Source organism: Aythya fuligula, chromosome Z (genome assembly GCF_009819795.1).
Source record: "Aythya fuligula isolate bAytFul2 chromosome Z, bAytFul2.pri, whole genome shotgun sequence".
In the NCBI taxonomy this organism is placed as follows: Eukaryota; Metazoa; Chordata; class Aves; order Anseriformes; family Anatidae; genus Aythya; species Aythya fuligula.
Window position 1 is genome coordinate 72,045,622 of NC_045593.1, and position 12,280 is coordinate 72,057,901.

Consider the following 12,280-nt stretch of genomic DNA (forward strand, 5'->3'; position numbering starts at 1 on the left):
CTCTCCTCCAGCATGCTACGCCGCAGCGTGTTTACAAGTCACGGGCAAGAAACCGGCGCAGTGGAGCAGGCTGGAACAGTCTCATTGCTGTCTGAGTACAGGGAGTTTAAGTTCCTTTTTCCTGTTTCCTTTGTAGATTAGGATGGGAAAGGCAGGATCTTAAAGGCATTTTTATATCAGCAGGGCTGCAGGGCAGCGCGAGCCCCGTCCATCCAGCAATACATCAAAACGGTTATCGAGAGCTGCTGGGGGAGCAGAGGATGGCTGCTGGCCACCGTCAGCAAAACAGGAACAGCGGTGGCATCCTCCAGCCGGCAGGAGACTATGAGCAGAGCCTCCTCCTCTGAGGTACTGTAGGTGGAAAGTGTCACCCCCTTCCCTCAGCGCAGATTTGCTGGTTTCTCAGGCCCCTCTCATCTTTCCAGTTACTTTTCGACCTGTGTGGAAGCTGCTGTCTGCAAAGCGTCTCAGCACCCAGCAATAAAATTATGAAATAAACCCTGACAAAGCAACCAGTTGAATCCAGCACAGACCAACTCCAGTCACCATCCAGCCAACTACCCCATTACTTGGTGTGCTTTACTGGAAACAATTTTTCTTTACTTCTGACAATTGGAAGCAGATTGAAAACTTGTTACGATAATAAATCCTAACTAGAGTTTTTATGACTTCAGTGGAATCAAAATGCCACATCACTCGGGGGTCTCAAAACAAGAAGGAAAAAATACAAAGAAAACCACAAAAAAAAAAATAGTAAAATTAATGAAATAAATGCAGAGGCAGCACTCATATAAATTAGTGTAATTGCAAATAAAGGGCAATCATATTTACCAGTTGACTAAATATAACCCATGACAATGCACCATTTGAAAGTCCTGTAGTTCTGCCAAGATGCTAACACCCAGAATGACTTTTACACAAGTATGGAAAAGCAAATGTTCAGCATCGTTTTAGAAAGGGGGTGCGGATTCATCCTACTTCAGTTTAATTTCCTTTGGAAGACCTTTTCCACTTCAGCTGGTGCAGATTTCACAGAGGAAGTCCTTCACACCCAAGATCTAGTGCCTTGTGGTCAGAAAGGTATCACCTACAATGATTCAGTACATTAACCCAGAACTGCTCCTTACAACGTGCCCCCAAAATAAAACAGAAACCAAACCAGGTAGGAACTTATATTGAAAATCTATTTGGAAAAACATAGAGTGAGGTCAATGCACTACTAAAATTCAATTTAAGGCTTTAAGGAGGCAAAATATAAAGTATTTCCCTGGTCTGGTTCCTCTGACACACATACATGTGTTTTGTCCATATTTGATTTTTGAGAACATTTTCTTCCTCTCTGAGACATGAAGAGGAAGTGATTATTCACACTTCAGTTGCATGTTATCCTATATAAATCTAGTGGTATAGGTCCCTCCATTATCAGAACACTTAGTATATTGCCAGACACTGAGTAGTATTACCATAGTTCCCATCTACTTATAACTTCGCCTTTCCTCAGTTTTTCTTCATTGGCTTCTGATTTGCTAAGAGGTGGGGGGTTAACCAACATTAGTAAAGACTATGCTTCTCCACTGTTATTCTGAATTTAGAGTTCTTTTCTTTTCTTTTCTTTTCTTTTCTTTTCTTTTCTTTTCTTTTCTTTTCTTTTCTTTTCTTTTCTTTTCTTTTCTTTTCTTTTCTTTTCTTTTCTTTTCTTTTCTTTTCTTTTCTTTTCTTTTCTTTTCTTTTCTTTTCTTTTCTTTTCCTTTTTCCCTTCCCTTCCCTTCCCTTCCCTTCCCTTCCCTTCCCTTCCCTTCCCTTCCCTTCCCTTCCCTTCCCTTCCCTTCCCTTCCCTTCCCTTCCCTTCCCTTCCCTTCCCTTCTTCCTTAAATCTCATTGCCCAGTGCATAAAGAGGTCACTGAGAAGGAATGTGCATGTTTCCCTTTATAATGCACCTAGACGGACAGCAGTATATACGGACTGCAGATGAAACTGATTTTATAGTATGTATAAATGACTGGGTCAGCTGTGGGAGAAATTCACTATTTTTTGAATGAGTATTCAACCTTATTCAAAAAAAGCTTATGCCTACTGGTCATTTCATGTGCCCTGACAATGTAGCTATCTCTGGGATAAGAACAGCTAGCCTAGATACATAATATTTCACAGATACAAGAAGAATGCAAATTCGTGTTGAAACTGGAAGGGGTAGAATTTGATTGGGATACCAGCCTCATCAGGTACATGCATTTGGTTTTGTTTCATTCTATCATTTCATTGTTGAAATTTCAAATAGCATCTATTTATATATGTATATTTTAAGATTTAGCAATTACTTAATGCGTAATAAGTGCTTAAGCTCACATCTGTTTCTATTTGGAACGCATTTAAACATCACAGTTTGATTTTTGCTCCCATTGAAGTTACAATTAATAATGTGACAAGCTTTTGGAATTTAAACTATTTCACTGTTCTGGCTTGATTTACCCATATGTAGGTGTCTGACATATTTAAGTGTCTTCCCCCACTCCCAAAACCATATTGTCAGTAAAAGAAACAGGGCTGAAAGCGAGGATGTCAGGAAGAGTAAAACAAGGTGTTGAGTTACTCTCACTTTCCTTGCACGTGGGGCTAATAGAGGCTGTTGGCTTCTGGGCTGACCAATGGACATGCCTGTGGGACATCCTCAAGTGGGTTCACAGCAGTGTTTGCACCCCATAAGCAACATCTGTTGGCTATTCCAAAGGCATTGGGGGAGTTGGAAAGGCTGCCCAGCCCCATGTGCTTTCTGAAGCGTTCCCTCAGGAACATCAGTCTTGTTCGTGAACACGTATCAGCATTCACATCTAGCCACACACCCATCAAGGCAGCGTGCACGCATCTTTAAATTAATTAAAGCAGGGAAACAAGTTGTCTTTTGACACGTAGATATAATCCTAACGTTAAACTTGGGTTTTCATAACTCTGTTTGCCGAAAGCTAATTTTATGATATGTCAAGTGCTGTGAACTCCTGACACCAGGCTTTCCTTTCTAGATAAGCAGCACGCTTGTCTCAAGGACAATCCATTCATGCACACTGCAGCACATGGAAATATGTGAGGAGGAAAAAGAAACAATGCCACTCTGCACTTCTTTAATCAGGTAGATGTGTTAGCAGAAAACACATATCCTCCTGCAGTGTCTGGATGTATTATGCTTTTTGGAAGCAAGCCATTACTTTGTCCTTGACATGATGTTAATATGTGCTAGCAGGAGGCCGTAAAGCACCTTTAGGAGTACTGCTCGCTGCAATCAGCTAAAGTGGAGCAGAGGCTCATAAATTATGGGCTTTTAAGCTGCCTTTCTTACACAGACCTGGCTGTCCCCCACAGCCTGGGTGTCCCCCATGCCACTGGGGCTGACCACAGCCTGACAGCCCCCTGGTTTGGTCCCTGGCAGTGGGGGCAGCAGCCGGGGACATGAGCTGTCCCTGTGCTGTGTGCTGTGGACAGCCTCCAGACCCATGCCAGGCACTGGTGGTACAGAAGATGGAGGGGGAACAGGTTTTGTTGTGGTGTGTAGGTAGAGCTATATATATATATATTTTTTTTTTTTGCTCAGCTTTTTTGTTTTGTTTTGTTTTGTTTTGTTTTCTTGTCAAAAAGGTCCTTCTCTTGGGTCTTCAGGAGACCACAGTGTGGGAAGTGGCTGAGTCTGAGCCATCTGCAGGATAGCCTTAGCCAAAGGGAGATTTTGCTCTTTTGTTTTCCATGTAAATGAAACAAAATGGCATTTTCTACAGGGGAATCATACACAGGACCCTTTGGGAACCTCAGGTTTCTCTCAAGGGGAAGGTTCAGCTGATGAAACAATACAGGAGTCCTTGAAGTACTCTGTATCAGTAAAGGCATTGAGAAGGATATCAAGCGTATTGAATAAGGCATGATGCCTGCATTCTGGAAGCTTTGTGAGTCACTTGTATTTTGCTGAAAGTGGCTTTGTGTAGATTTTAGGGTTACCAGCTGTTAGCAGGAGACAAACAAAATAATTCCTGTTTCCCAATTCTTTGCTGATGGATGGGATCAACTCTGTTTAAGAACTTCTTGGAGAGTGAAACTGTAAGAAGTGAGGAACCAGCAGTGGTGCTGGCCACTGGTGGTTCCAAATGTGTACAAAGTCACATAAATAAGAAGAAAGTTAGTTTTATCCCACTGTGTGGGTGAAAAGGACAAACCTGCATACTTGATGTCAGTACTTTTTGACCCCATTCTTTCCCTATTTTAGAGCATGTCTGCTCTCTTTTTTAAAATGCATGCCAAAAGGGGTGATCCTGAACATGTGCTAAGTTAACTTAAGTGCTCGTGTTTCTCTGCCAAGATTGGATCAGGTTCTAGGAGTACAAGCGTAAGGGAGTTTAATACTCCTGCTGCCCTGAAGTTAAAAGAAGTCTGGAGACAAATGGGATTCTGCAGCCTAGAAGAGAAGTCATCCCACATGAGGTGAGCAGAAACCACAGAGCTTGTAATTTTTCTCCTCTCTGTCCTTTATTACTGTTTTTCTACTTAATTTTTCTACAGTGCATTTTGAAGGATGAATGAGTCTGTATTATGTTTAATGGTAACAAATGTAGAGCCAAATGTCCGTTAAGATGTTAACACTGAATCATCACAAATTATGTCAGGCAGTTAAAATAAGTCTTCAGAGAGTAGCTGTAACTCAATGAGGCAAATTTCTTATCTGTGCAGTTTGGAGAAATAAAGATTAATTGTGTAAGCCACTTAATGTACAAGATGTTTGCAGATCTGACTATGGCTTCCAAGTCCCAGGAAATAGGTCACACTAAAGAGATCTCAGGGGTGGTGTTTTTATCCTTCAACAGTACAAATATTTATTCTTAAAATCCTGTTTGCAGGATCCATTATTTTTCACTGAAATCATCTCTCTCTTGATTTGATTCTAATGATAACTTTGATTTGAATGGCTGCATTACTAAACTTTATAGTGATTCCGCCCAAGATTTGAATCAACTTTTAACTCATTTGTTATACTGTCAAACAATTCCCCCAAAATATAAACAATCCCTTTTTCATTCAAAAATACAGCGCAGGTCACCAGCCTTTGGCAAGTGCAACTTAGTGAGAAATTTGCTGTCTCCTTCCTTTGCCTTCAAATTTACATCCCCCTCGGACTGGCTAAAATATTGTACTGGTTAACAGTAGAGTCACTGTTGATGATCTGTTCCTTCACAGTTCCTTCACTGGACAGCTCTGGCTTTAAATTCAGCTTCTCCTCTCTGAGATGAAGATTTCTAAATGGTAATGTTTTTGAGTATTTGAACAATACAGTTTTAGGCATTCTTGAAATAGGGAAGTATGAAAGAAATACAATTCTTTTCTTAAGTTGAGAACTTAAAATGTAGATTTACATATAAATAAAAGACTTCAGTATTGTACACTAAGGTCAATAATTCTGAATAATTTTAAATACAGCAAACCCGAACACAAGTCCACCCATTAAACACCATTTCCTCATTGAATTTAGAGGAAAAACAAGGAAAAGGAAGGATAGTGAAAATCTGAAGGCATTAATCTGGTGTTTTGTCTCTCATGCATAGTATGAATGATAGTACTGTTTGATACTTTCTACTATAAGCTTTTTTTTTTTTTTTTGCTTTCTAATTTTCAGATGTATTGAGTCCCCCTTACCCCTACTGCAGGTGGGCAAACTCTTGTTGTGTGTCCAAGACAGACCTCTTGCACCCTACTTGTTCTTTGCTGCAGAGCAGAAATCTTGGTCCTGATCCAAAGATACCCATGTTCAGTGAATCAAGCTTAGTCACTTTTAATGAATGTAGCTTTCAAGGAATTAGTTTTACAAGAGGAAACAGAGCAGGTCATTTTACATTTCTGGCTCATTTTTTTTTTTAAATGTGGGAGGCTTCCTCCATTTCACTTTTCTGGCATATTGTCTGGTTAGTCCTTCTTCCTGAAATGAGAATCAGTTCAGACTGCAAGTAAGGGCAAGAAATGCTTCTTCCTCTGCTCTAAATGTCTGCCAATCCCAACAAATGATTGATCAAAGCTGGAATTTGAATTCCAATCATCTATGTGGTTATGAAATGCTGAATGGCTTCCTTCCTCCTAACTGAAAAAGATGACAACTATTTGTTTTGTAAATAATTCAGTTCTCCTTCCCATTGATTAACCTGCACTTTGCAGCATTTCTCTGGCTGGAGTTGCCACCTACTGCTGTCTACACCATTCAGCTAGTATTCACTGTTGTGAATGTATGCATATAAACTCTAGTTTTATGATCTCTTTTCAGGAGAAAAAATCTTTCCAAGCTTTTATTATTTTTTTTTTTCACTCTAGACAATTGTGATGTCCACTCCACCCAGATGCCTTATCAGTGTGAGGCAAAAATATTTCTAAGGCAGTCACTTCAAAGCAGATACTAAGAAGAATGGTATAAGAAAGACATAAAACTATTAGCAAGCATCCAGATGCTTTCTCAAGGGTCTGGAGGGAGAGATGTATGAGGAGCAGCTGAGGTCCCTCAGTTTGTTCAGCCCAGAGCAGAGCAGGCCGAGGGGAGGCCTGATGGCGGCCTGCAGCTCCCTCAGGAGGGGAGCGGAGGGGCAGGCGCTGAGCTCTGCTCTCTGGGGACAGCGACAGGACCCGAGGGGACGGCATGGAGGTGGGACAGGGGAGGGTCAGGCTGGGGGTTAGGGAAAGGGTCTGCACCCAGAGGTGGTCGGGCAGTCAGACAGGCTCCCCAGGGCAGTGGTCACGGCACCGATCTGCCAGAGTTCAGTAAGTGCTTGGACAACGCTGCCAGGTGTAGGGGCTGTTTTGTGGGTGGTCCTATCTGGTGCCAGGAGTTGGACTCCATAAGCCTTGTGGGACCCTTCCAACTCAGGATATTCTGTGATTCTATGAAAGCAAGCATTTTAATATCTACCTGTCTCCTCAAAATAAGATTTTCTTATTGCTATTGCCTCATTGTGGTCTGGTTTGTTCCTTGTATTTTTGTTTCATGCTTGCAGCAGAAAAATGGAAATATACTGAAAGACTTTACAACCACTTCACCTTGGGAATGTATTCCTCCAGTTGTGAAGCAGTACACTCCAGCAGTAAGAAGCATTAACCAATATTATCAGACAAAAATAATTAAAAATGTATCAGTGTTCCGCGTGTCTGAAATTGCTCACAGGAACACTGCATATTGTTTTCTAAGCTCACTAACACAAGGAAAGAAAACAACACAATTTGAAAGAAACAGCTTTGATTCTCTTTTATCTGTAGTGACTGGGAGTTGCTCCTGAAGACTGAAAGAACATCACTCCTATCTTCAGGAAGAGCAAGAAGGAAGAGCCAGGGAACTACAGGCTCATCAGTCTCACCTTGATCTCTGAGGTGGTGATGGAGCAATTAATGCTGGAATCATTTCCAGACACATGTAGGATGCAAAGCTGACTGGGAAGAGTCGGTATGAATTTATGAAGGGGAAAATGTACTTCACCAACCTGACAGACTTCTCCAATGAAGTAATTAGCCAATGGTCAAGGAGAGTGGTATAGATGTTTACCTGAACAAGGCTTTTTTTGATGCTGTTTTTCCATAACTTCCTTACAGATACAGCATGGGTTAGGTAACTGTAAGATGGACTGAAAACTAGCTCAGGGCTCACTGTGTGATCTGTGGCCCAAAGTCCAGCGAAGGCCAGTCAGTAGTGGTGCCCCCAGGGGTGGGTACTGCTGCCAGCACTGTTTAACCTTTTCACTAATGACCTGGATGGTGGGACAGTGTACCCTCAACAAGTTTGTGGATGATGCACAGCAGGGAGGGGTGGCTGATACATGTACACCAACTGGTTGTGTCACTGGGCAAAGGGACCTTGACAGGCTGGAGAAATGGTCAGAGAGGAACCTCAAGAAGTTCCAGAAAGGTAAATGCCTTTCTGGAAAAGGTCCTGACCCGATGAGCAACAGCTCAGGCACCAGCACAGGTTGGGGGGTGACTGGCTGGAAAGCAGCTTTGCTGAGAAGGACCTAAGGGTCCAGGTGGACAAGGAGCTGACCATGAGCAAGCAGTGCACCTTCACAGTGAAAAAGGCCAGTAATATCCTAGATAGTATTAGGAAGATTTGTCTTCAGCAGGCTGAGGGAGGTGATCCTTCCCTCTACTCAGCCCTCGTGAGACAAGTGAGCAGAACTGTTTCTAAATTGCTTCAATCCATACATACCACCACTTAATCCACGTCCTCTCAGGTTGGGGGCATAGCATAAAATGGGTAAACTATTGCCAGGTAGTGAGACCTGTGATATTGTCCTAAGAGTCTTGATATACACACAGTAGCTCAGATCATAGCTGGGAACGATTTATTAATGAGGACGGGATCTCCTGACGGGAGGTTAGTACCCCCTTCATGGCTCAAAGATGAGCCCCTTCGTGAGCCAAAGATGTTATGAGCATGACTGAGGACCAAAAGGATGAGTTGTTAAAAGAAGGAATGATCAATAAGGTTCTCAGACAGAAACAGGCAACCTGGAGGCCTTCAACAGAACAAAAGAAAAATCAGGGTGCTAAAGAAAGCATTTTTATCACAAGGGAACATTACAAAACACAACCAAATCCTGTAAATTTTATTCTGCTATCCAACAGAATCACTGCTAAAGAATAAAACCATTCCCTGCCTTGAGAGAAAGCGAATTTAAAGCGGCCTGTTTATTCAGTCTGCAGCTTCTTTCCATTGTTCATTAAAATATGTTATTGTAACAGAAGTGGAATTCAGGAGGCGATCTCACTAGGTGATGGTTTGATTGGTGAGAATATCAGACTTCAACTTTATCTCAGCAAATAATGGGCTCTCTCTGGAATAGCTGAAACTTAGTCAGGAAGGAAGAGACATTAGTGGGAATTTCCCCTAGATAACATCCCTTGGTTTATAGAAATCCTGTTCCATTATCTCTAAATATTATACAGACATAAATATAGAGGACAACAGCATTTACTGAGCTGAAATTGGAAACACGGTGTTCTCTGCAAGATCCTTCAGTATGTTTGTTTTACATATTTCTGCTATATACTCAAAATGATGGTCACAGATTTGGAGAAACTGAAGGACAAAACCACACAACTTATATTTTAACAGACAGATAATTTTCTAATTCTTTGTGAACCCGTTTTATGAAATAAAGCACACAGTATTCTTCTTTTACATGAGAACTCTTCTAAGGTAGTAGTAAGACTATATCCAACCCCCCTTTTTTTTTTAACTACTTTTTAAGATTACTGTCTGTCTAGGATTTTTACCTAGATTTTACCTTTTTTTTTTTTTTTTTTTTTTTTTTTTTTTTTTTTTTTTTTCCCCTTGGTCAGGACTAGTTTACAATGTGGAAGGTAGAGGAAGTTACCAATAGGTAGTTTATAATTACATTACACGTACAATGTGAGGGAAATACACACTTGGTAATTTTGTTTAATGCTTTCTGAGCATGTATATATCGTAATGCACATTATTTATGGATCAGTCCTATTTTTCTTCTATGTTGAATCTCTATTCAATGCTCTTATCTTGAAGTTGGGTTTACATATGACACTGCAGCTTGAGAAAAAAGAAAAAACTTGGAAAAAAAAAACATTGCAGAAAATGCAAGTAATTTTCCCTTTCACTTCCTTTATTGGTGAATACCACAAAACTAAAATGCTCTGCACAAGGTCAGTATTAGCTATATTTCACTACATTTTATTATAGTTCTGCTCTTATATTCAAAAGATGAAATAAGGACATGCTCTACAAGTTAGTCAGTTTTCCCTTGGGAAATGAAAATTTGCTGACAGATCCCTAAAGTAAATTTACTTTAAGACTTTACAGTATGAAATAATTCTGTCATAAGAGGCTGCTTATTGTCCTTACATGCTTCCTTTACTTGTTATGAATTGCTATTTAAATAGCGAAGGCATATTACTACTTAATTTACATGCTTTCATTTAAGATAATGCATCTGAGAGTCCATTGGGCAGTCCTTATTCAGGGAAAAATCCCACTGATCATCAGGGGTAGGACTAAAAGACAATTAGACATTCATTGTGTAAAGCATGTGTAAAGCATTGTGTCAAGCATTGTCTACAGCAAGCATCATCTTCACAATCCAGCAATGAGTTTCAGTAAAACATTCTGATGATTTTACACTTACGATGCAGTATTTCTAGTTCTACATGTTTCTACAATTTGTAAGTTTTTTTTTTTTTCTAAATATTTTCAAACATTGCAAAAAAATAGGAGTACTACTAAAATCTGTGATTTTTATAAACTTGGAAAAATAGTTTTAAGAACATCTGTCACAGCTGTGGTGAGCACATGAGCTCAGTGGCTCAGCTTTCCATGCTGCCTCTGCACATCCCTCATTGTTGGTCCATGGGGGCAGGAAGGAAGTGCCTGGGTTCAGCTCTTCGTGTTCTGTAAAGCTTCTATGAGAGCTTTGTTGTATTCAGTGACCAGCTTTCTCACGTTCTTCATTACTGGCTGGTAGTCACTCTCCTGACTCTTTGTTGCTATGACTGATTAAAAGAATTAAGGAAACAAACTGCCAGTATAAATATTAGCATAATTAGAGATCATAAGAGAAACATAATACAGTAAGTTTCCTTCTGCAAAAACTATCAAGAGTTGCAAATAATGGAAAAAACTCTGAATGGCTGTAAAAAATTTACAGCAATTTACTAGCTACCATCCCATGCCAAACATGATAAAAAAGAGCTTACATACTTGAGTCAATTCTGTTTTCATATGTATAGGCAATAGGTCCCTTGTGGAAGACTGCCCATTGTTACACTGCAAACAAAACCATTCCAAGGCACTCAGCTATTTAAAACTATATGTTTTGACACTTCAGGTCTCTAGCCAGAAAAATCTGAGTCCAAAAAAACAGGATCCTTCTTTCCAGTAGCCAAAGCAGATGTAAAAACCTGTTTAAGTAAGCATCTGCACTTGCATAGGTAGGTGATATATTGTACCATGTTAGGCAGAACTTTTAATATTCTGAACATTTTTTCTCTTGGGTTCTTCTTAAGACTTTCTTCTTTTTAGACTATCATAGGGTTCAAAATTCTCGCCTTAATAAAATATTCCTGCATAGCCTACTCCACAGAGGAAGACAGCTGCAGTTCTTTTCTGTTAATGTCAGCAGTCTCTTCTGCTACTTGCTGGTGAGCCCTGTTATCTGTCAAGGAATGACTGGGGCCATGAGGTGGTGAGCCACAGCTCACCAGAAGGCTTCACATCACTGACAAAGGAAGACCATTCTTCTATGAGCGTAGAAAAGGTCTGTCTGCATACACTCACCTAATCCTATCTCAAAGAACAGAAGGATGCCCACAGGTCAAAGGTACATAATATCCTAAGATAGCTGTATTTTCTCCTATGAACCTAAAAAAGCAAAAACTCATTAACATTTGTTCCTTATTGCTTTGTGCAAAGAACAATCCAACCTGCAATAAACTGCCTATTACTGTTTTTCATGTGAAAAAAGTAAAAAAATTGCTTCACTTGAAATAAATCATTCTACTAGCCTTTAAATGCAGTAGCAATTATTAAAAGTATATATTTTCCACATAATATTCTGAAATAATTAAAAAACAAAATATATAAACATATATCAAAAGAAATTCACTACTAGCAAAGAGATTGATAATAAAATACATCTTTGTCCAAGATGTATTATGTTGCTTTTTTTTTCTTTTTCTAAGAATTAGAGCACTTATCAGATATAAGAAATGGGATATTTGTTATATGAAAAAATAAAGTTATATGCAGATCCTACATTGCATTTTTTTCTCATCCTGATGGCTAGACTATTATAGAATTGCCTGAAATATTTTTTTTGATGTTTTTTCAGGTGCATAGCAATATCCATTGTCAAACACACAGAGCTGGATGATACAGTCTAGTTCTGCTTTCACTTTTACTACAGTATTTGTACTATAAACATATAATGATTCTATTCATCATTGAGATTTCAAAATTTTTGTTTTCTAAATAATTTTAAAAAAAGGAATTTACTACACTGAATTCAAAGCCCCTAACTTTGAATTTAAATAAATAAAACAGATGTGCAACCATGCCACACGCAGATCTATAAAACAGCTATGGAAAATAGTACAAGATAAGAACTATCAAATCTAAAAAACTTCACTTCTTTTGATAGTTAAAAACCTATCTTATGAAAATCACTTGCAGCAAGTTTTTGCTGGTGTTTTGGAAGGTCTTTCACAGTGAAGGATTAGTCAGGGAGACAGTGTAATGTACCTCTAATT

General features: G+C 39.5%; 1 protein-coding gene across 1 annotated transcript in view; it reads right to left on the minus strand.

Annotated features, from left to right (window-relative positions):
* Positions 1-8,590: 8,590 nt before the first annotated feature.
* The window catches only part of IFT74 (intraflagellar transport 74), a 42,069-nt gene continuing 38,379 nt past the window's right edge, over positions 8,591-12,280 (minus strand). Inside the window, exon 19 of the mRNA XM_032206043.1 lies at positions 8,591-10,525. Coding sequence (XP_032061934.1) covers positions 10,410-10,525 — 116 coding nt within the window. The 3' untranslated portion in view covers positions 8,591-10,409. The remainder of the gene's footprint in view (positions 10,526-12,280) is intronic.